This window comes from Hyperolius riggenbachi, chromosome 3, assembly GCF_040937935.1.
Source record: "Hyperolius riggenbachi isolate aHypRig1 chromosome 3, aHypRig1.pri, whole genome shotgun sequence".
Classification (NCBI taxonomy): Eukaryota; Metazoa; Chordata; class Amphibia; order Anura; family Hyperoliidae; genus Hyperolius; species Hyperolius riggenbachi.
This window is the reverse complement of record NC_090648.1, coordinates 85,252,596-85,277,771: the sequence shown is the minus strand read 5'-3', so window position 1 is coordinate 85,277,771 and position 25,176 is coordinate 85,252,596. Positions and strand designations below refer to the sequence as shown.

The following is a 25,176-nucleotide window of genomic DNA, read 5'->3' as shown; positions in this document are numbered from 1 at the left end:
GGCTAAGGGGTTCAACTACAAAAGTGACTTTCTGCTAAATGTCCCTAGTAAAGGGAGACCCCAGGATTCTTGTTGTGTGGCTCCTTTAAGACATTTAAGACAGTTTGTTATGTGGATGCACCCAAAAATATATATACAATAGTTAAAAGCTTTTAAGAAGGAGAGGTGTAGTTGGCTCAACTCTCCCACAGAACACAAAGCAGCTAAAATAACTAAATAAATGTATTGCACAAAAGTAGGGTCAGACAACATGTTTCTCAGGCACTTCCTGCTTCATCAGGGCAATAAAACCACAAGATCAATAAAATGATTGCTGATGAATTTGGAAATGCCTGGGAAACACATTGTCTGGCCCTACATTTGAGTTATATTGCTGTTTTGTCTTCAAACTGTCACACCTTTGTCAGAGGTTATATATTTTACTATGGCTCTTACCCCCTAGGGCCTACCAAAACACTGGGAAGCGAAACCTTTGAGGATCCTCACACGCCCGAATGAGAATTCCTCCCGTAAGCTTTATCGGTGGTTGGTTGAAGGTTATATCTGCAACCAGATATTGATGAGTGACTTTCCTTACATGTATACATCTTATCCTGGTGATTTAACATATTGTACTTTTGGCTCCTGGTGTCTTTTCTCTTTTCCTGGTCTTCCTGGTCCATGGCTTAGCCCACGCCTCTCCAGATCCTTTAAGACAGAGCTCTGCTGTCAGCATTGTTCCGCTCTTCACTTTCATCACCATGACAATTGGGCCTCACTTCCACTCTATCAAGGTAGGCTATGGCATTGAATAACGGTAACTGTAAATTTGGCGGTAACACTGAAAAGTGGGAATCTTTAGCAGTTAATTGCCCATTTTAATAACGGAGGTAATCTGAAAAGTGCCAGTGCTTAAAAACAGTCCCAGAAGTTAGCAAAGTCCTCAGTTGTTCATGAAGTTCTCAGAGGTAAAGGAGTAACTTTCTTCCTCAGCTCGCGATGATCCATGTAGGGAATAAGACAAGCATTCGATAGCAAGTGGTCTTATGCTGTGTTTGTTGTGGATTTACTGCCTTCCCAATCAATCCTTGGTACTTCTGAGACTTGACTCTGTAACACAGGAACAAGATTTACGATTATTCCTGTCAGTGTTGGGAGGATCAGGAAAACCTCACAGTGTGGCATATTTACGAAGCAATGCTAAAATTACAGTGCGCAAGTAGCGCACTGCAATTTTACCATTAGTTACACCAGATACATAATGCGCATTAGACTAGAATTATGAGCGTAATGCTAGTTAATTCTCACTTTGGCAAACGTGCAATATGTAACTGGCGTTACTGCTATGTGAATCTGCCCCATAGTAGCTTATACACATTAGTGTTCACAGGCTTGGAAACATTACCACAATGGGCCAATCGCCCTAATGACTACAGAGATACCTGCATTGCCATCTGTGCATGTAGTCATGATTAGTTGAGTCAGGTTGTTCGGCACCACACTGCACCTGTTTTAGGTGCCACCATAGGCCATAATATTTTACGGCTATAGTGGCGCTCCCTGAATTTCAATAAAATCACAGTAATTCGGGTGCCGGCAATAGCAGGACCCCGAATTACTCGGCCAAATGGTAAAATTAGGTAATCAGTAGAGGCATATATTTGTTGTATTTCTCAAGAATACTTAGCGTAGAGATAGCCTTGTTTTGGCTAATCCTTGCGTTAAAATGACCACATGGCCGGCACATATGTACGCACGATCAGTAGTGTCGCTACCATGCCCTGGGCCCCAGCGCAAATTTCACACTACCCTATTCCCCAGTCCCCAATAATAATCACTTGATAGTATACAAATTATCGAAAACAACTATCAAAGCCTTTCTACCGTCTGCCCTGAATTCTGCTATGGCTAACTAGCCAAGCATATTTGGCACTTGCCCTGATCCCTGCTACAAGAAACAAGTCAGCCATCTGCTTGCCTAGCTGTCCTCCTCTCTACAAAATTCCTGTTCACCTGTAGGTGTGGCGAACCTAATGTCACACCCTGGAAGCCTTCAGCCGCAAAGGAGTCGATTGGAAGACCTTATGATAAGACATTATTACAGTATAAGACATTATGCTTTGCAGGGTGTTCTATTGAAGACTGGAGGAATCCTTATCTTCTTTCAAATACCCCTGTCTTTGATCCTACCATTTAGTTACCCTAAAAGGGGTGTATGCAGAAACGATAGCATAAACATCTGAACCCAACTACATCAACATCACGACTTACAGACTTCGTGGTCATGGGAACAGTACTGCCAGAAATGGCTTCTGAGTCTGATCTCTTGGCGTGGAGTCTACGGTACATTCTTCTGTACTCTTCCCTTACCTGTATGAGGGACAACAGCATTGTTAGTCATTTAAAAAAATGCTTCACGAGAGATATTAAGCAGTAGGTGAGTGTGTCACATGACCTGGCGGTTGAGCATGCAATGTACAACGAAGATGTAGAGTCCCTGGAGGCTATTGCAGATGGTGAAGAGGAAGGACATAACCAGGGCAGCTGACCCAAACTGGAAGTATCCAAATATCCAGGTACAGCCCAGGATGAAGAGCTGAGACAGAGCCTTGAATGTCAGAAGCCTGAGGAGAAAGGGAACCAGTCACAAAGGGAAATTTACAAGATGACGGGCTGATCTGCAAAAACAAGTTCCAAGGAACTGGAGCCTGAGGTTACCCTCAGAATCTGTTTCATTAAATGCTCTGTCTTGATAGATAAATATAGGTAGGATGGGATAATAAGTATCATATCATCAAATGCTATCAAATGTTTTACATACCGAGTGTGTTTTAAAGTTGAAACGTTTGAATTGAGTGATGCCAGCTTCTGCCTGAGCAGCCCAAATGTGAGAACCAAGAGAATGAGGTTTATCTGTGGAAGAAGAAAACACGGCATGTGTCATGTGATCAGAGACAGGACGCTATGACTATTTAATTCTGGTGGTATCATAATTATAAAGAATGCATGATATCTACATAGGCAAACGCAGGGGGAGATTACAGCTGCCCAGAATCCCCCCTCACACTAGGGCCGCTGCAGTGTCTGGGGACAGGCCCAAGTTATATCTGTTACACCAGAATATCTGCAGGTATCCTGCAGCTCACAGCACTGCACCCTTTCTTTCCCTGACTTTGGATGGAGTAGCAGGGTGTGTACAGAGCATGAAGCAGAAGTGTGTGTACAGAGCATGGAGCAGCAGTGTGTGTACAGAGCATGGAGCAGCAGTGTGTGTACAGAGCATGGAGCAGCAGCCTGTGTACAGAGCATGGAGCAGCAGCCTGTGTACAGAGCATGGAGCAGCAGCGTGTGTACAGAGCATGGAGCAGCAGGGTGTGTACAGAGCATGGAGCAGCAGGGTGTGTACAGAGGATGGAGCAGCAGGGTGTGTACAGAGCATGGAGCAGCAGCCTGTGTACAGAGCATGGAGCAGCAGCGTGTGTACAGAGCATAGAGCAGCAGCGTGTGTACAGAGCATGGAGCAGCAGCGTGTGTACAGAGCATTAAGCAGCAGGCTGTGTACAGAGCATGGAGCAGCAGGGTGTGTACAGAGAATGGAGCAGCAGGGTGTGTACAGAGGATGGAGCAGCAGGGTGTGTACATAGGATGGAGCAGCAGTGTGTGTACAGAGCATGGAGCAGCAGCGTGTGTACAGAGCATGGAGCAGCAGCGTGTGTACAGAGCATGGAGCAGCAGCGTGTGTACAGAGCATGGAGCAGCAGCGTGTGTACAGAGCATGGAGCAGCAGCGTGTGTACAGAGCATGGAGAAGCAGCATGTATACAGAGCATGGAGCAGCAGGGTGTGTACAGAGCATGGAGCAATAGTGTGCGTGCAGAGCATGGAGCAGCAGTGTGTGTGCAGAGCATGGAGCAGCTCTGGGGAACTTAACAGGTCAGGTATGAGCACAGCCCTGTGCCCTGCTGTGTGAATGCTTCACTTTCCCCTTCATTACAAATGTCAGCTGTATCCAGGGCCGGATTTAGGCCTAGGCCACCTAGGCCATGGCCTAGGGCACCAAAGGAGGAGGGGCACCAAAGCAGCGGGCTAAACTGGTGCAGCATTTGCAAGCTTGCAAATGCTGCAATGCAGGGAGATCAGGCTAGCTCCTGACCGTGGTACTCTGCTGCTAGCCACCATGCTCTCTGTGCACGTTTGCATTGTGGCCGACGGCTATGGACTTGGGCAGCATTGGAGAAGGAAAGGAAGAGGAAGCTTCTGCACTGGAAACGAGCTAGGAAATGAGTGACACTGATTGCTGCTGCAGTGTGAAGGCGAGCTGGCTACCTATACTAGAGGGAAGGGGGAGGGGTCATCAGGCTACCTATACTGGAGGGGTCATCAGGCTACCTATATTAGAGGGAATGGGGGAGGGGTCATCTCGCTACCTATACTAAAGGGGGGCGGCTGGTGACAGTGGCCTAGGGCGGTAAAGAATACAAATCCGGCCCTGGCTGTATCCAAACTGCTCCTGATCGATCCTGTTGTCGATCGGAAGCAGATTGGACATTTAGGAAATAATCGTCAGATCCTATCAGATGGGAAATTGCACTGTGTGTATCCAGCATGATGTCCTACCATATTATACTGTATTGTGCATGTCTGAAGGAGACCATTCAGGAATCCCCCCCTTGAAAATCCTGGGTTTGCCCCTGATCTAATGTCTCTGGGTACCCAAAAAGTTATGTGATAAATGGAGATAAAAGCTTAAAAATGAACTTTAACCGAGGATTGAACTTCATCCCATTTAATAGCTGATAGCCCTTTCCCATGATAAATCTTAACTTTTTCTCAAATAAATCATCAGGGGGGTCTGTGTGGCTGATATTGTGGTGAAACCCCTCCCATAGTGTGATGTCATAACCATGGTTCTGACAGTTTGCTGTCTCTGAGCCTCATTGCATTGTGGGAAATACTGTAACAGCTTTTTCCAACTGCCAAGCAAGCAGCCTCTCCCTCTGTGTATAGAACTCTCAGTAACTAACATTCCGTACAGATCATCTGGCAGAACTAAAGATGTCACCACCAGAGATACATTTCAGGGTGTAAATCAGGGAGAGGAAAGATTTTACAACGGACAAACACTGACTAAATACAGTGGGTTGCAAAAGTATTCGGCCCCCTTGAAGTTTTCCACATTTTGTCATATTACTGCCACAAACATGCATCAATTTTATTGGAATTCCACATGAAAGACCAACACAAAGTGGTGTACACGAGAGAAGTGGAATGAAAATCATACATGATTCCAAACATTTTTTTACAAATAAATAACTGCAAAGTGGTGTGTGCATAATTATTCGGCCCCCTTTGATCTGAGTGCAGTCAGTTGCCTATAGACATTGCCTGATGAGTGCTAATGACTAAACAGAGTGCACCTGTGTGTAATCTAATGTCAGTACAAATACAGCTGCTCTGTGAGGGCCTCAGAGGTTGTCTAAGAGAATATTGGGAGCAACAACACCGTGAAGTCCAAAGAACACACAAGACAGGTCAGGGATCTTAGGCTACAAAAAGATTTCCAAAGCCTTGTACATCCCACCGAGCACTGTTCAAGTGATCATTCAGAAATGGAAGGAGTATGGCACAACTGTAAATCTACCAAGACAACGCCATCCACCTAAACTCACATGCCGAACAAGGACAGCACTGATCAGAAATGCAGTCAAGAGGCCCATGGTGACTCTGGATGAGCTGCAGAGATCTACAGCTCAGGTGGGAGACTCTGTCCATAGGACAACTATTAGTCATGCACTGTACAAAGTTGGCCTTTATGGAAGAGTGGCAAGAAGAAAGGCATTGTTAACAGAAAGCATAAGAAGTCCTGTTTGCAGTTTGCCATAAGCCATGTGGGGGACACAGCAACCATGTGGAAGAAGGTGCTCTGGTCAGATGAGACCAAAATGGAACTTTTTGGCCAAAATTCAAAACGCTATGTGTGGCCGAAACTAACACTGCACATCACTCTGAACACACCATCCCCACTGTCAAATATGGTGGTGGCAGCATCATGCTAGGGGGGTGCATCTCTTCAGCAGGGACAGGGAAGCTGGTCAGAGTTGATGGGAAGATGGATGGAGCCAAATACAGGGCAAACTTGGAAGAAAACCTCTTGGAGACTGCAAAAGACTTGAGACTGGGGCGGAGGTTCACCTTCCAGAAGGACAATGACCCTAAACATACAGCCAGGGCAACAATGGAATGGTTTAAAACAAAACATATCTATGTTTTAGAATGGCCCAGTCAAAGTCCAGATCTAAATCCAATCAAGAATCTGTGGCAAGATCTGAAAACTGCTGTTCACAAACGCTGTCCATCTAATCTGACTGAGCTGAAGCTGATTGGCAAAGAAGAATAAGCAAGGATTTCAGTCTCTAGATGTGCAAAGCTGGTAGAGACATACCCTAAAAGACTGGCAGCTGTAATTGCAGCTAAAGGTGGTTCTACAAAGTATTGACTCAGGGGGCCGAATAATTACGCACACCCCACCTTGCAGTTATTTATTTTTAAAAAATGTTTAGAATGATGTATGATTTTCGATCCACTTCTCACATGTACACCCCTTTGTATTGGTCTTTCACGTGGAATTCCAATAAAATTGATGCATGTTTGTGGCAGTAATGTGACAAAATGTGGAAAACTTCAAGGAGGCCGAATACTTTTGCAACCCACTGTAATCTATAAATGAATATTGTAAAAAAAAAATCAGCAATTATATTCATTATGCTATTTTCACTACAGTTTCTCTTTAAGTTAAATACTCACAGTGATGAATACACACACAGGACCAAGAAAACTCCAGATGAGATCCCGTTTGAGCCAACAACTAAAGAGAACACAGCAATAATGCAGAATTATCACTATAATCTGTAAATCTCTCATTTATAATGCACATACACAACTCTATATTATAGCAGAATTAAGGTAGTTTAAATACCGGATGGAGGGAATTTGAAGAAGGGGAATCAGTGGAGAGAACTGAAGATTGGGAAATGTAAATGGCATAATGAAGTAAAATCTTTATAAAGGTAACAGGAGAGGAGGAGAACAAGGTTGGTGCATCCATGCGGTAAAAAGGGCAATTAACCAGGGCCTTTAGGGGCCCTGCAGTCTAGTATTGTAGAGGTCACTACAATATTATGGTCAGTTCAGTGCTAAAGTTTAAGGGGTTCCATCTTTTTTTTTTTTTTTACCACTTCACCTAAAACTGTACCTGATGACCTCAGTCATGGCTATCAGTGGACAGAAGAATGAATCTGAAATTGGTAGCCAATAGAGTGGGCAATCTCCGATATGGCAACCAGTGGAGTGGGGATTCTGTGAGATGGTAAACAGAATCAGAGATGGCAACCAGTGGGAAAATAATCTCTGAGATGGTACACAGTGGACAGGGTAATTTTTGAGATGGTAAACAGTGGAGAGGAGGATCTCTGAGATGGTAAACAATAATGGTGATCAGTGGATTGGAAAGTCCTTGAGATGTAAACCTGTGGAGCGAATAATCACTGACATGCTAACCAGTAGGGAGATGATCTCTGAGATGGTAACCAGTGGGGAGAAGTATATCTGAGATGGTGACCAGTAGAGAGGAGGATTTTAGAAATGATAACCAACCAGTGGAGAGAAGAACCTGTGAGATGGTGACCAGTGGAGATGGGATTCTCTGAGATGGTGACCAGTGGAGAGAAGAATCTCTGTGATGGTAACCAGTGGAGAGGACAATCTGTAATGTGGTGACCAGTGGAGTGTGAATTCCCTGAGATGGTGACAGTAGAGAGAATTATCTCTGAGATTGTGACTAGTAGAGAGAAAAAACCCTGAGTTGTTAACAAGTGGAAAGGAGAATTTCTAAGATGGTGACCAGTGGAGAGGAGGATCTCTGAAATGCTAAAGAGTGGAGAGAAGAATTTCTGAGATGTTAGCCAGTGGAGACTGGAGAGGAGAATATCTGAGATGGTAACTAGTGATGGTCATGTCTAGGAGAACTCATAGAGAAGCACACGATCAGTTTGGTCAAGTATGGTAATTTTGTTGTGTTATATGATGACGATAAAATGCTTGAATCTTGAATATTCATCAGGCGATCAATATGTAAGTCTCTGATTTGCTAGTCATGATCGTGTGCTAAAGCAGGATGTGATTACAGTAAATCAGAGCTGTGCAAATCTATCAGCTGATCATACAAATCACATGCGTCTCCATTAGTTATCCCAGACATGACCATCATTAATGGTAACCAGTGGAGAGGAGAATTTCTGGAAGGAGTTTTGTGGAGAAAAGAATATCAGGTTAACTGCAAAATGTCTCAGGAGATATTTGGCTGACAGAAGAATCTCAAGAAGCATGAATAATGGATAGGAGAATTGTATGACATGTAACCGGTGGTCTAGTCAAACTCAGGAAGTGATGACTGATAAAGAGGAGAATCTGAGCGAGAATAAATGGTAGAAGAAAGAGAACTCAGGAAGGAAGCCGATGGTTAGAGCAGACACTTGGGAAGGAAGGGGGAATGTTATAGAAGAGAACTTCCTGAAGACTATATAGAAGAGATGTGAGAGTCTCAAAAGTGTAAATGGTATTTCTCAATCTCAGTAAACAAGTTATTAATAAAAACACAGGTGCTGTTTCTTACCCCCAAAATATTTTCTGTTGCCTTATTCAGCCATACACAAATTGCAGTTGTAATTGACTACTGGAGTTGTCAGAGTCACAGCTAAACTTGCTGACTCCAACATGATCACTCCCAACCCCTCCCTTGTGATGACTTATCTGCCAAGAGGAGGAAAAGACTATAAGGCCCAGTTCACATCTGCATTTTTTTACGGAAGGTAACCGTAACATATACTGTAGAAACGGAACGGATCTGAAAGGATCCAATGTTAGCCTATTGGACTGGTAAAATGCTTCTGTTGGTACGGATACATTCTGTACGTTCCGTTCCTGGAGTGTTAAAAAATGCTTTTGCATTGGGGCAATGGAGAACGGAACATTTCTTCATACTGGTGAAGAAACGGACCATTCCACAGGGTATGGGGATGTGGGGCAGTGTTGCCAACCGTCAGTAAATTTACTGACAGTCAGTAAAAAAGTCAACAAGTCTGGGCTGTCAGTAAAGTCCATAAAAAACTTTGTGGTGTCAGTAAAAAAAAAACCTCTCACTCCCAAAAGATCACAGCACTTACTGCTTATCAGTTCATGTATTATTCTGGAATGTACACTGCTCTAGCTAAAAGTGGCCATTCATCTGTAGACTTGGTGGCCAATCGACCGTCAGATAAGACAATTATTATTGATATTATAAAAAATCGGTGCCACCAAGAGCATGCCTAGTTGACACTCAAACCAATTTCGGACCAAAATTGGTTGCATGTATCGATCGTATGTATCAATCGGAGATGCTGGAAAATCTCAGGTTATCATGCTTGATCGGGTGCATGCAGCGGTAAGGGCTGCGATAATGGAAAACAAACATGATGGAAACCCCTGATCGCATCCCCCAAATGTAAATGTATCAAAGTGTCCCCCGCTCCCCCCCCCCTCCTTAGATGCCGTGCATTAATACTTTATCTGTCCGGTGTCCACCACTGCTCTCTTCTTCCTCATTTGCAGCCCACGTGGTTGCCGGTGTATTGCACGTGGGGCTCATGTGTGATATCTTTCATTTAATTTCAGTAATATTAGATGTCAGTAAAAAAAGTGTTCTGTCAGTAAATTTTGTATGCTTTGTCAGTAAAAAAGTATTTCTGAGGTTGGCAACACTGATGTGGGGACGCAAACCTGAACGGCGGGAGGGTGAGGGAGGGTACAGCAGCTGGATGGGTGGTTGAGCGAGGGTACTTGGGCCTTAAATACATAAAGGCCAATGGTAGAGGCTTCCGTCTTCTTCAGTGTCATGTGACTACATGACGCGGCATGTGACTAGTCACATGACTCGCTGTGTAATCACAGCGCAAGAAGAGGAAGCCTCTGCTGCTGCCATTAGGTATGTATTTGCTGGCAAACGGAGTGGAAAACGATCCGATTCATCTGTGCTCAGATCAGTTTTCACAATCCGTGTGCACAGAGCCATCCGTTTGCAGTTCCTGGGGGGGCTCAGCGCATCTCTGAGCTGAGGCCATTCAGAGGCGGCCTGGTGATGCGCTGATCCCACTTTTTCTGCGCATCGGAGACCAGATCCGACCACCGGATCCGTTTGGCTCATATTTTTTAATGTGAACCGTGCCTAAGAGTCATAAGGGAGGCGGTAAGAGATGATTACACAGGTGACGGCAAGCAGGCTTGAAGAGCTACAGGATTTTTCATAAGGCTGGATAAGGAAAAAAACATTTTCAGTGTGTGTTTGTTAAATACGTCTTTTGCAGGCTATAATAGTGGAAACGTATGCATGGATCCACTTCAGGGTCACAATAATAATAATAATAATGAGCGTGACAGAATATAAATTCTTATTGTGACTCATAAAACTTACTAATTTTCTGTTCCATATGCATGCGGTTTAATTGCTGCTGATATAATAACAATGATGACCGGAATTCCAAACCCCAGTAGACAGACATATGGGAAATGGGAGCGCTGAGATGTCATGTAGTTCACCGCCCGCAGGTTTCGCACTGTCAGGAAGAGCAGCATACTCTCTAGAGACATCCAGCAGAAAGCACAGAGGAAGGAGAGCTGCAGAGCGCCAGCGATCACACCACACAGGACCTGAGGAGCACAGGAAACAGATATATCAGAACAGAGCCGGGACAAGGTCCTCCAGCACCCAAGGCTGAGACACCAAAGTGCGCCCCTTCATCACTGGTTGCTATTAGACTAAGAGGCCCCAGGGCCCCCAACACCTTAATATCTAGTTATCTGGCTTGCAGTCACTGCCATGTATCTCCTTTTCTTATTTCTTTCTGCTTCAAACACAATAGGGGAATAATAGCTGAGTGAGCTGTGTGCCCCCTCCTACCCTGCGTCCTGAGGCTGGAGCCTCTCTCGCCTCTGCCTCGGCCCGGCCCTGCGTCTCAACCCAGAGTCTCTATAATGTGATTTTTAGAAACCTCCTGACCATATATTATCGTGATATCCTCTATAATAAAACCCCTGTGTCCCTGCGTCCTCCTTTGTTCCTGTGTCCGTGTGTTGTGCCCAGCGCGCATTGTGCGGCACGCAGGCGGACATTGGGCAGTACAGGAGGACGGGGTGGGTGGGCGTATGCGCGCGCGGGTACGTGTCATGGCCGTGTGTGAGCATGTGCTCTGACCTGTGGCCCATGCACCGGTGGCGACATGGGCGGGAGGGCAGGGGGGTTGTGAGTGGTGTAGCGGCAGAGGCCTCATGCCTTTTAAAAAAAAACTATGAAAAAGGGCAGCACAAAGTTGGACACAGTTGCTGCTAAGAGGCAGGGGCCGGCTCCAGACCCAAAGGAGAGAGTAAAAAACAAACAGTATTACCTCAGCGCAACAAAATGGATGATACAGGGCAGTTCAGGACTATAGCACTTGCCGCTGGTTTGCATACAAAAGGCTACAGTACCTTCTCCTGTAGATACAGCGCGCAGGCAGGCTGGCCAGCATCTTTGTATAAATCTTTTTCAGGGAGTGTCTTTATAAAGAATAAAGGCCATGCTGATAATCCCCTATGGAGAGATGGACTAGCCCAAAACCTGTCAGTAATGTCAGATTTCTAGAAAAGTAATTTATGGCTCATTTTATTCTGAAAGAAACGTGCTTTTTATTTTGTAAGTGTTTACATACTGTATAGCTTAAATGTTCAGACTTTCGTAAAAGTGGTCCTTTAAAGCAAACCTGTGATGTTTGCAGGGAAAAAAGGCAGATACTTACCTTGGGAGTGGCTATGAATTCTCCAGAGGCTTCGCCCATCTTCCTCCACTATGGCGTTCAGGAACGACCCCCAAAGCGCGGCCAGGCTGCCCCTGCGCAGTAGTATGGACCCGCTCAGGCTTCATCAGAAAAAGCCAAACCCGATGGGGTCTGTGCTGCCGCGCAGGTGGCTAGCGCATGCACAGTAGCACTGAAGCCATGGGTTTTGGGTTTTTCCACCCAAGCAGGTCCATGCTACTGCGTACATACGAGCCATGGACAAGCCATTGTTGACGGTGGAACAGGCTGGTAAAGGAGGGATGGGGAAGTCTCTGGAGGATCCCTTTCCCAAGGTAATTACCCAAATTGGCCACTTTTTTCCCTACAGCTTTCCTTCACAATTCTCTCTCCCTGAAGCCCAGTAGGTCCCCGCAGTGAAAAGAGACCAGAGTTCTCCATGGCACTCCTGCCTCATGTAGTCATATTCTGTAGGGGAGGCGGGAGAGCACAAGGAAGAGGCAGAAAGTTGGAGGTAAACTGTTTTGATCATTTTTCTTTCATTATACACTTAGCACTTAGTTCAAGTTGCCCGGGGTTCTCATAGGTGTCCTGAAAAGACAGTTGTTTTCAGGCCAGCTTTCATAAAACTTTATTCAAATATTCATATCACATCTGGAAACTAATCTGGCAAATGAAATAGAACTCTTCAGCTGTTCCGTATTTATGAGTCTCAATTTGAAAACTAGGCAACCAGTTCAAAACATTTCTCTTCTGCATCCATAACAAAAGATTAAGAAATACAGTCACCATGGTAACCAGTGCTGAAGAAGAAGCGGAAGATTACGATCTCAGAATGATAATTGTGTTCTGTCATATCATTCATTAATCTAGCATTATACATCCTTCATGGTCATTTCTGGGAAATTACAAGTACATTTAATGTTGTTCAGCCTCTTTAATTTGTATGGGCGACTATTTGACAGCTTACTAGCAGGAATAATGCTTCATTTGCATTATGAAAATAAATAAAAAATAAAAGTATATGCCTTTAAAATCTACTATGAAGACAATGATTCAGCATGGAATAATTAGACATTATTATTTATTGTCTTCATTACCCAGAGGATTTCTTACCGTGGCAATGAGAACAAGCTTTGCCATTTGCAGAAATTAAAGTCAACTGTTCATTGTGTTTAATGTGCATTTTATGGTGATAGATGGGGCTTTATTTTGGTTTAAATTCATGACACTTAAAGAGGAACTCCAGTGAACATTTTACGGTAGGCAGGTGATGTAGCTGCTGCATGGTTTTTGGCAGTTGGAAACAGCTGTAAACAGGTATTTTCCACAATGCAACAAGGTTCACAGACAGGAAACTACCAAAAGTTCGAACTTTTCTTGTGGGAGGGGTTTCTTGTGGGAGGGGTTTCACCACAATATCAGTCATACAGCGCCCCCTGATGGTCTGTTTGTGAAAATGAATAGATTTCTCATGTAAAAGGGGGTATCAGCTACTGATTAAGATAAAGTTCAATTTTTGGTCGGAGTTTCTCTTTAACCTTCCTGGCGGTAACCCCGAACGTAGTTCGGGGTAAGCCGCACAGGAGATTTTCTCAGGCCCTGCTGGGCCGATCTGCGTATTTTTATTTTTTTTTGCTGAACGCAGCTAGCACTTTACTAGCTGCGTCAGCACACCAATCGCCGCCGCCCCGCGCCGATTCGCCGCTATCCGCGCCGCCGCAGAGCCCCCCCCCCCCCTAGACCCCTGCGCTGCCTGGCCTATCAGCGCCAGGCAGCGCTAAGGGGTGGATTGGGTCTCCCTTAGAAGTCACGACGTCCATGACGTCGGTGACGTCATCCCGCCCCGTCGCCATGGCGACGAGGGAAGCCCTCCAGGAAATCCCGTTCTTTGAACGGGATTTCCTGATCGCCTATCGCCGGAGGCGATTGGAGGGGCTGGGGGGATGCCGCTGAGCAGCGGCTATCATGTAGCGAACCATAGGCTCGCTACATGATTTAAAAAAAAAAAAAAAAAGCAAAAAAACTACAGCGCTGCCCCCTGGCGGTTTTCAATAGACCGCCAGGAGGGTTAAAACAGGGATGGAGGCACCCATAGCATACAATTTGACTGCTCAAATAAACGATGTTTTTTTCAATAAACTGGTCCAAATTCTTCTACCTCTCTGTTTAAAGGTTAACAGCTTGTTAGTCCATATTTTATGCATTGGGCGTCTCCACTCCTGTTTTACAGGTCTTGTCATACCTTTAGAGGTGATAGTTTTTTAGTTTGTCCTAAAGAACATTCGGGGTGCGACCGATTAGTTACTGTTACAGACCTGGCAAACCAAGCGGGGGTGGTTGATTTCCTGCCTGCTCTGACGGTGGTTACAAGGATTTGCAACCCACCTTCGTAAGTATGCACATCCTTAGCATTTTGCTTTTCCAAATTTCACTCGATTCTGCACCATTGAGCTCCTGCTTTCATTTTGTCTTTTAGATGACCCTGGTGTTGTTACAATCAAAGGAACCATCGACATAAGCTACCTTTAAAGGTCTCATCTCCCGGACGGTGCCCTTGGTGCGGCGCTAGATTCCCCGTTTGTATCACCCACGTCGAGGGACTCCAGAAGTCTTCGGGAACCGAGTCCTCCCTAAAGACAGGCGGCTCCATACTGCGCATACGCGAGTGCACGAGAGAGAAGGCGCTCGTGCGTGCGCAGTATGGAGTGGACTGACTTCTGAAGCACTTGGGTTCCGAAGCCTCCCTTCGGCGGCAGAGACAGCAGCATTTGACCAAATTGGTCGAATGCTGCTATGGGGGATCCAGAGCTGGGACAAGGTTCTCCAGCACCCAAGGCTGAGACACCAAAGTCCGCCCCTCCGTCCCACCCCAACCATCACACACTGATTGCTATTAGACTAAGAGGCACCCCAGGGCCCCAAACCCCCCTAACACCTTAATCTCTAGTTATATGGCTTGCAATCACTGCCTTGTATCCCCTTTTCTTTTTCTCTCTGCTTCAAACACAATAAGGGAATGATAGCTGAGTAAGTTGTGCGCCCCCTCCTACACTGCGCCCTGAGGCTGGAGCCTCTCTCGCCTCTGCCACGGCCCGCCCTGGGGGGATCCTGCGCTGTAACAGGCATTGGGAGAGGAAAGGGAAGGCTCATTAGGACCCAGAGCCTTCCCTCTACTTAGGTAAGTATCTGGCTTTTTTTTTTCATCATGGTTCCCATTGACTTTAACTGATAATAGGAAACAACAGAGGCACTAGAGGCCCTTAGCTGCTAAGCTACAGATAACCAGAGCTGCATAATGAGTATTTGAATTTGAAAAGCTCACTTCCATAGGTAATACTGCTAATTTACCCTACTCTATGTGATTGCCAAGAAAATTTGCTTTGTTCAGTTTTGGGTTTAATTAGGCTTTAAGATGCAAAAAGACCACTTACCTTGTTGTCAGTCAGGCGAAGGCCCACCAGAACCAGGAGTTGCCCTACAAAGAGGCATCCACACAGAGCGGTCAGCACAGAGGTGTGAGCGCTCCTCAGAGCACGGCATAGAAGGAAGGTGAGGAGGGACAAGAACAGGCAGATGAGAGACACAGTCAGGCCAAAGCGGGAGATCAGAAGAAGGCCCTCATGGTCCTGGAAATGAGACAGGTAAAATGGTAACCGTCTTTTCTACCATAATAGCACCAGTATTAACTATGGATTGCACATCCTCCCAGTAAACACGTATTTAAAGTCTACCCTGTATTTTGTCTTTGTGCAATCTCTAGCCTGAAAACTATGTAATGCTCTTGTCACGCTAAAGATTCCTTTGTGGATTTCTAATCAGAATGCTGCTATATTACATAGCTCCCAACTGACCATTTTTTGTAGGGACTAGGGGCGTAACAATAGTCCCTGCAAGGGATGCAGCTGCAGGGGGCCCCAGAAGACGCAGGGGGGCCCCCGTGGAGGGAAAAGTTTATTTTTCCTGTCCTGAGCTTTCTGCTCTCTGCACAATTGTTCTAATGACTGCATCTGCTCAGCCACTGATAAGGAATCATACAAAGTTTTGTAGACAAAGATTTGTAGACAGTCCCTATCCAGTGTGCAGCAGGTTCTTGTGTACAGTGCCCAGGCACCAACCTTCCCAGGAGCTGTGTACTGTAGTGATGCTGGAGAAGTCTGCAGAGCCAGTTTTGCTTCATCAGAGGAGGACAGAGTAGAGATGAGCGTAATGACGTAATTACGATTTCGCGAAATTTCGCGTAATTAGTGTAATTACGATTATGGCCGTAAGTACATAATCGTAATGAAGAAGGATTTCGCGAAATTTCGCGTAACCGTAATTTTCGCGTAATTTTAGCATTACAGTGGGTATTACGAACTTAATGCGTATGGCCATGCTCCCAAGCGGAAAAGTTGACGCATGGATCAATGTTAGGTAGCCGCCGACTTTAAGGGTTAATAGCAAAGCCCCCTTAAATGCTAAGAGCCTCAAATTTAGAGAATACATTAAGGAGATCAGGAGGAATAAGAGGAAAATTTTTTTTTTCAAAAAGACCTTATAGTTTTTGAGAAAAATCGATGTTAAAATTTCAAAGTAAAAATGTATACATTTAAAAACCCGCCGACTTTAACGGTTAATAGCAAAGCCTGCTTAACGTTTAGGAACACCAAATTCCTAGGGTATATTAAGGGGATCAGTGGGAATAAGAGGAAAAATTTTTTTTTCAAAAAGACCTTATAGTTTTTGAGAAAATCGATTTTTAAGTTTCAAGGGCAAAAATGTCTTTTAAATGCGGAAAATGTCAGTTTTTTTTGCACAGGTAACAATAGTGTATTATTTTCATAGATTCCCCCAAGTGGGAAGAGTTTTACTTACTTCGTTCTGAGTGTGGGAAATATAAAAAAAAAACAACGTGGGGTCCCCCCTCCCAGACCTCTTTAACCCCTTGTCCCCCATGCAGGCTGGGATAGCCAGAATGCGGAGCACCAGCCGCGTGGGGCTCCGCACCCTGACTATACCAGCCCGCATGGTCCATGGATTGGGGGGTCTCGGAAGGGGAGGGGCAGCCAAGCTTTCCCCTCCCCCTCCGAGCCCTTGTCCAATCCAAGGACAAGGGGCTCTTCTCCACCTCCGATGGGCGGTGGAGGTGGAGGCCGCGATTTCCTGGGGGGGGGGGGGGGGTTTCATGGTGGCATCTGGGAGTCCCCTTTAAAAAGGGGTCCCCCAGATGCCCACCCCCCCTCCCAGGAGAAATGAGTATAGAGGTACTTGTACCCCTTACCCATTTCCTTTAAGAGTTAAAAGTAAATAAACACACAAACACTTAGAAAAAGTATTTTAATTGAACAAAAACCATAACCACGAAAAAAGTCCTTTAATATTCTTAATTAACCAATAATACTTACCTGTCCCTTTAAATAAATGATCCCACGCAATATCCTCGGAAATGTTCTATCAGTTACAATGTAACAAAGTTATTACAATGTAACAACTTTGTTACATTGTAACTACGCTGCACCCGACGTCACTCGCCGCTCAGCCGCCGCACGGACCCGACAGAGCTCTTAGCTATATAGCTCAGAGCTCTCTAAGCATCTTTGTATTTGGGCTCCAAGGAGCCCTATTGGTCCTTAGCAGACTTCTGATTTGAAGGAACCCCATTGGTCTGCTAAGGACCAATGGGGCTCCTTGGAGCCCAAATACAAAGATGCTTAGAGAGCTCTGAGCTATATAGCTCAGAGCTCTGTCGGGTCCGTGCAGGACGCTAAGTCCCCGCCGGCTCCGCAGCCCTCCCCGCCTCTCCCACATGTCACCCACATGTCACCCACATGTGGGTGAAAGATGTGGGCGGGGTGGACAGCGGGAGCTGCGGGGACTTAGCGTCCTGCACGGACGCGTAAGTGTATGCTGCGGCGGCTGAGCGGCGAGTGACGTCGGGTGCGGCGTAGTTACAATTTTCCTCTTATTCCTCCTGATCTCCTTAATATATTCTCCAAATTTGAGGCTCTTAGCATTTAAGGGGGCTTTGCTATTAACCCTTAAAGCCCGCGGCTTTTTTATATTATACGGAGCGTTACGGTTTAACGCGAAATTACGGTAGCGTTTAATGCGAAATTACGGCATGAACGAAACGCGAAATTACGCGTTGAAAATTACGCTTACGGTATTTTCAATTACGATTTTAATGGCAATTACGCTACCGTAATTTCGCATCGTAATCGCAAATTTCGCATGCGTAATTATAGTAATGCGAAATTACGAAAATTTCGGCTCAACTCTAGGACAGAGTGAGTGCAATAAGCTGAGGCTGGGAGCACACTCGTTTGTTGGTTTTCTGTACGCGTTTTCTGCACACCATGTGTGTCTGTATGTGTGAAAACATGCAGGTTTTTATCACAGAAGCTAATGCAATTGATAGAGAAAATGTGTGCAGTGTGCAGTGTTTCACTGCTGTCTGTTTTATCTGCATGGGGAAAACACATTCAAATGTGCACTAGCCAACTGAATAACATTGGTTCTCAGTTTTCCGGTCCAGAAAGTGGGGAGGGGGGGGGGGGGGGGGGGGGGGGAGGCCCCATCCGAAGTTTCACAGGGGGGCCCAGTGATTTCTAGTTATGCCCCTGATAGGGACAGTCCCTCTTTGGAACTAAATCCTTCTCTGTCTCTTTCTTACATCCTCATTTGTCCCTGTACAGATCTATGTAAATTTATATGTGTTTTTCTACTGAAACGTGTTTAACTGACCAGTGTGGTCTGAGTTATATGCATCTTTTGCTTCTGAATACTTTCTGGTATTAGTGACTAGGGGTGTGGCAGGGGTGTGTCTTAAAGTGTCCCTCTTTCTTATCTCAAAAAGTTGGGAGGTTTGTTAACTGCCACCTCCTTTCTCTGTTATTGCTTGCTGCAGTACTAAAGTAGTGGTGCAGTCCCTACGGAGAACGGTGCATCCCCGTACAGAGAATGGTACATTTCTAATCAAAGCTTACTGCGCTGCTTCAGGGCTGGGCAGCACTCTATTATAGGGCAACTGTGCGGTGTCTCCAAAATCAGCTGTCCATCAGCTGTTTTTGGAGCCTATAAGTTCATTGTGTACTTGCAAGTGTAACACGGCGCTAGCATAATAACGCAATGTGGTTATGTCATGACGTTAAGGGGACACTAACAATCTGGGGCATATCAATACCATACAGGGCATAAAGGTGACAGCCTCCATATTCCTTTTAGTTCTGATTCCCTCTAGGACCCTGGATCACTTATAACGAATGCTTTATGTGTGCCCTGACTGCAAAGGGGGCCACACACTGGTGGATGGGGCCATCAGACAGATCTGATTGAATTGACATTACCTGAAAGTCATGGGTAGCCATGATGACAGCGAAGGAAGACAGATGGCTGCAGACACAGAGGGTGCTGTTTATCCGGTCAGACTCCTTGGTCTCACATCCATCGCTTGACCAAACCTTCTGCTCTGTATCCCAGTACATACATTCTACAGTGAAGGAAGGTGGAACATCCTGAAACAGGAAATTGTGGGTAGAAAACTTTAATAATACCTACATAATTATAGGTAGACATATATTATTATTATTTAGTATTACACATGTATATATTTATTGGAACTGGACAGAATGAAACGACCTCGATCGCAAATTTTTTTAAAAAAATGTATAATACATGTAAACACATACAAATAAGCGGTATGTTTCTTCCAGGGTAAAATGAACTATAATATACTGTACTTTTCTCCAATGTTGTTGTCACTTACAGTAGTAAGTAGAAATCTCACAGAACTGACAAGTTTTTGACTAGTCCATCACTTCATGGGGATTCTCAATATTTCATTTATTCTTTACAAAAGCACTCCCTAGAAAGTATCTATACGAAAGATGCAGACAGCCCCACCTACCTGTTCGCAATCTATTCTGACAGTTGGACTGAGCAACTGCCATTCACTAAGTGCTTTTGAAAACCAAACCCTTTATGAACAGTTGGACTTGTCCAAAACCTGTCAGTTTTGTCAGATTTCTACTACCAACTGTAATTGTTAGCGACGTAGGAGAAAAGTAATTTATAGAACATTTTACTCTGGGAGATATATACTTATTATTTATGTGTTTTCATGTATTTAAATTTTTTAAATTTGTATCAATAGTGGTCCTTAAAAGTGTATCTGAAGCAAACCTCAAATACAAAAACACATACTTATCTTAGAAGAGGGAAGCCTCTTCTTGATCCTATAGACTTGCAGTGTTCCCCAACTCGGTCCTCAAGGCCCACCAACAGTGCATGTTTTGCGGAAATCCACAGAGGTAGTTAATCAGCTCTGCTGAGACACTAATTGCCTCACCTGTGCATGTGTTTGTGGTTTTCTGCAAAACATGCACTGTTGGTGGGCCTTGAGGACAGGGTTGGGGACTCTGCTATAGAGGCTTCTCACACCTTCCTCTGGTCCCCTGTTGTCGAGGGCTTGTCAGAATCAACATCAGGGCCGTGCTCTACTGTGGGAGTATGGCAGCACCTGCTCAGGAAGATGGAGCTGCTCATGCACAAGTGGCACCATGTTACCGCACAGGCATGGTTGTGTTCGCACGGGTGAAAAACAGCTGTGCTTGTGCCAGAAGAGGAGCTCAACCCCAATGTTACAGAGGGTCCTGGGCAGTGGGGAAGGGTCCAGAGGACATCATGGGAAGCCTCTAAAGGATCCAGAGGCTTCCCTTTCCCTAGGTACGTATTTAATTTTCACTCTTGGTTCGCCTCGGACTTCCTCAAATAAATCATCAATAAAAGCTTGCAGAAACCTTTAAATGCATATGCATACAAGTATTTATGGCTTTATGGTATGTGCTCTGGTTTTAAGCTCTTTTGAGTGAAGAGTGGTCTCTCTTTTCTAAGTCTCCATCTACAAAAAAACTTTAGACTCCAACCTGATGTGCCTAAATTAAGGAGAACTCCGTTATGCATATCAGCCATGACAAGGCTCATTCGTCTATTCATACTGACCTTCAGGAGCCGGAGGTGGAAGCTCACTGGAGGGTCCAGGTGTTGTACATTATGCTTGGTGATGGCTCCACTCACTATGGGCGAGTTAATCTCTCTTCTGTCTTCTTGATCAGATTCTCCTAAAGCATCAAGAAGGCTGCCATTCACCTTGGACTGCAGGTCTTTATAGGAGATTAGCAGGGCACCATCTGCAAAGGAAAAGGTTAATGCAATACAGACAAAGCATACTACGTAGTCTATATGTTCTATACTGTATACAACAATTCAGGACAATGAGAGAATCTACTACGTATAACGGAAACTCCAGCTCTAGCATTTTAGCTTTGGACCAAGTTCATAGAGGATAGATCTTCTGTTGTGACTCCCCTCTGAGATGTCTTCTACATACTTAGTTCTACTTACTGGAGTTCATTCCCAGAGAGATTCTGTCAGAGAACCAGGGCCGGTTCTCTCATGAAACCGGGTGAAACATTTGCATCAGGCGCAGAGATTACAGGGGTCGGCATGTTTGTACTGTGTTTACACTAACCGTATCCAGTCAGAGTAGGAGGCGAAGCAAGAGGAGAGTGAGGTGAACAGGTCATTGTGATGCCTTCGATATGTCATATTGAATATGTCGTATCGAATGCATCATGTAGTCACAAACGCACATTCCAAAATATCAAAATGACATTTTTTTAAATCAACTTTTTTTTCCTCTCTTCCCTGACTCTGCCAGCAAGCACTGATAGCTTTTAATTACAGAATCTTTCATTTAGGTGTGAAAAGCTTTCCACAAGAGTTCCTGGAAGGTTTATGGTCCCATCCATCACATCAATTAGGGGTTTAATACTAAGGTTGAACAACCAGGGGGACAATGGGCATCCTTGCCTAACTCCATTCTTTATCTGAAATAGGTTAGATATGAGGTTGTTAACCTTTACCCCTGCACTTTGTTTATTATAGAGTTTTGTAACTCTGTCGATACATTTTTTGCCCAGACCTAACTTTTGCAAATGTAAAGTTTCTAGAGAGACGGTCGAAGGCCTTTTCTGCGTCTATTTCCACCATTACTGACTCCTCCCTCCATGTTCTACATAAATGAATAAGGTCTATTGCGATATAAATATTATCTTGTATCTGTTTCTTTTTCCTAAAACCTGCCTGCTGATTCCACAGTAAAGTATCCACTACTACACTTAGTCTGTTTGACAGAATTTTCGCATAAATCTTAACATCACAGTTTATAAGGGTTATTGGTCTGAAATGCGCACATTCCAGACCAGAGTTTCCTTCTTTAGGGATTAAGGTAATTGTTGCCTGGTTGGTTGTATCTGAGAAAACTTTTTCTTCTTGGTTTATTAACTAAGTTACAGAAAAGAGGAGCCAGTACTGGGGCAAAATGTTGGTAAAATTCTGCGCTAAAGCCGTCTGGGCCCGGACTTTTCTGTTTTGCGAGTTTAGCTACAGTTTCACAAAATTCAATTTCCGATACTGGTGCTTAGGGATAACCAACAAATTCCGTTCTGCCGGAATTCACGGATTCCGTCGCTATAAAAATTCCGCCGGATTTAATGAAGTTCCGCGGAATTCCGAATTCCGTCGGAATTTTTTAAAAAAATCCTCCTCCTCTTCCTCCCATTTGTATCATCCTGTAGGGAATTGCAGTTTTTCAAAACAGCTAACATACCTTAGCCAGGATTTGAACCCAGGGTCGCAGTGTGTAGTGGGTATCTGTCTTACCCCCTAGACCACCAACTACACTACATGCTAAAGCTGGCCTAGCATGTACCATTATCATCAATTCAATAGAAAAAGTAGCATGATTAACCACCCTGGCGTTCTGATTAAATCGCCAGGGTGGCTGCGGGAGGGTTTTTTTTTAAATAAAAAAAAAACTATTTCATGCAGCCAACTGAAAGTTGGCTGCATGAAAGCCCACTAGAGGGCGCTCCGGAGGCGATCTTCCGATCGCCTCCGGCGCCCAGAATAAACAAGGAAGGCCGCAATGAGCGGCCCTTCCTTGTTTCGCTATATCGTCGCCATAGCGACGAGCGGAGTGACGTCATCGACGTCAGCCGACGTCCTGATGTCAGCCGCCTCCGATCCAGCCCTTAGCGCTGGCCGGAACTTTTTGTTCCGGCTACGCTGGGCTCAGGCGGCTAGGGGGGGCCCTCTTTCGCCGCTGCTCGCGGCGAATCGCCGCAGAGCGGCGGCGATCAGGCAGCACACGCGGCTGGCAAAGTGCCGGCTGCGTGTGCTGCTTTTTATTTCGTTAAAATCGGCCCAGCAGGGCCTGAGCGGCAGCCCGCTGGCGGTGTTGGACGAGCTGAGCTCGTCCAGACCGCTCAGCTGGTTAAGGATTTGTACTTAGCAGTTAGCACGCAAAGTTTAGCGCACCATAAGTTACTATGGGCTTTTAGGGCATGCTAACTAAGTTATCACTGCTTTGTGAATTGAGCCCATTGCATGTTTTGCGGGCTGCTGCAAACAGCAAAACACAGTTATATAGGCTATTAAAGTAAATACCCTTGCAGGGGAAACGTGTGGTTTGCGTTCATGTTTTTTTTGCAATTTACAAACGCACAGTTTTTCTGCTTTTTGAGAGAGAGAGAGAGAGAGGAGAGAGAGAGAGGAGAGAGAGAGAGAGAGGAGAGAGAGAGAGAGGAGAGAGAGAGAGAGAGAGAGAGAGAGAGAGAGAGAGAGAGAGAGAGAGAGAGAGAGAGAGAGAGAGAGAGAGAGAGAGAGGAGAGAGAGAGAGAGAGAGAGAGAGAGAGAGAGAGAGAGAGAGAGAGAGAGAGAGAGAGAGAGAGAGAGAGAGAGGAGAGAGAGAGAGAGGAGATGAGGAGAGGAGAGAGAGAGAGAGAGAGTTATGTTGTGTGTTTATGCCGGAAAATTCCGCTGAAATAATAAAATTACCGCGGGATTCCATTTGAGAGGTTTAGCAATTCCGTTCCGAATACTGGAATCGGAATTGACCTAATTCCGGACGAAATTAACAATTCCGCGGAATTTAGCGAGCATCCCTACTGGTGCTTCTATCGATTCCCTTTCTGATGCGGACAGTGAGGGTAGATCAATTTTTCCTAAGAAGTTTTCTGCATTCATAAGTTTTGATAAATCTATATTATACAACTTCTCATAGAAATCAGCAAAGGCCTTAGAGATTTCTTCAGATTCATATATGGTATTTTGAAGTGTATATTAAGACATTCAATTCCCTTTTCATCTCTAACTCATTTCTATCAACCCAATCTGTTGGCTAAGTATATTTGTGTGTATGTAGTTTTAAAATAAAAGGAACGATTTTATCGTTCAGTCTTGTGCCTGTTCTGGTCAACTTATTGTTGTTACAAAGAATCTGCCCTCTGAAGAGTCAGTCATACTACCGCATTGTTTTATTATTTTCTTTTAAATTGTTGATTTGCTAGCTAGGTTGTAAATAACCATTTCTTCCCTCTAGGAATAGCTAGTACCCCGATTTCCTGTGCAAAATCAATAATTTTAATCAATTGTACATACAATCGAGATTGCATCATATATGGACCCAGTAACTCTTCTTTACCGTCATGCTGCTCACAGTCTTCAAGCATTCATAGAGTGACTATTCCCCGAACAGTGAATGGAGCAGATCGGACGTGATTGGGCTGGCTGCCATATTATGATAGCGTTGAGATTCCTTCGTCTCGTTATAATCTCGGAGGATGGTGGCAGTGATTACCTTGATTTTCAAGCAAAATCAATTACTCTGACTGACTTGTGCAAATTCGATCAGTTCAACCGAATTACGCAAAGTCAATCATTTTATTTCCCAATTGCGCAGACAATCGAGATTGTACATGTATGGGCACCATGAACCAATCTTAACCATTTACTGTGCACACCATGGATTTGCCTCTAGTAATAGCTAGTGCACGAGACCTGCATGGCAACTGTGGCCTAGTAATACGGGATTGTTGTCACATTACATTGTCGGCAGCAGTGCGACCAATCTTTAGCGGTCAGACTGTTCACCGTGTTTCAAGCCTTCGGTGGCAACTATTCCCCCAAATGGTAACTGGAGCAGATAAGACGGAATTTAGCGTTTTGCCACATTATTTCTACTGGACGATCTAGCAACCGGTCTTTTAACATCGTTTAGACGGAATCGCGAGGCTGGAATGTCACTTTGGTGGCAGTGGTGGGATTTCATCATTGGGGAAAATTAGCTCGTTGTGCTGTGTGAGGAGTCTGACAGTGAGTGAGAGGGAGGAGGCAAGAGAGGGAGGGAGGCAATTGTCAGGTGCTGTGTGATTAAATCAGGGGGGAGGGGGGGGAAGCGGATCCTTACAAGTTTGCTTCAGACAGCAAAAAGTCTAGAACCGGCCCTGCAG

General features: G+C 44.9%; 1 protein-coding gene across 1 annotated transcript; it reads right to left on the bottom strand.

Annotated features, from left to right (window-relative positions):
- Positions 1-388: 388 nt before the first annotated feature.
- Positions 389-24,396, bottom strand: LOC137562173 (adhesion G protein-coupled receptor E3-like). Its single transcript, XM_068273506.1, has 10 exons — positions 24,369-24,396; positions 20,825-21,012; positions 19,171-19,338; positions 15,277-15,471; positions 10,486-10,721; positions 6,783-6,843; positions 2,801-2,892; positions 2,435-2,603; positions 2,251-2,349; positions 389-1,089 (listed from the first exon to the last, which is right to left on the bottom strand). The coding sequence occupies exons 1-10, from the start codon at positions 24,394-24,396 to the stop codon at positions 1,024-1,026; spliced, it is 1,302 nt and encodes a 433-aa protein (XP_068129607.1). The 3' UTR covers positions 389-1,023.
- Between the last annotated feature and the right edge of the window lie 780 nt (positions 24,397-25,176).

What these genes read in the sequence shown, in the direction of transcription:
- LOC137562173 (XM_068273506.1), bottom strand. Translation starts at nt 24,396, where the DNA reads ATGCTTGAAGACTGTGAGCAGCATGACG. An exon ending in AGACTGTGAGCAGCATGACG is followed by an intron (nt 21,013 to 24,368) that starts GTAAAGAAGAGT and finishes TTTCCTTTGCAG; the next exon opens with ATGGTGCCCTGCTAATCTCC. An exon ending in TTCGCCTGACTGACAACAAG is followed by an intron (nt 10,722 to 15,276) that starts GTAAGTGGTCTT and finishes TGTGCTCCTCAG; the next exon opens with GTCCTGTGTGGTGTGATCGC.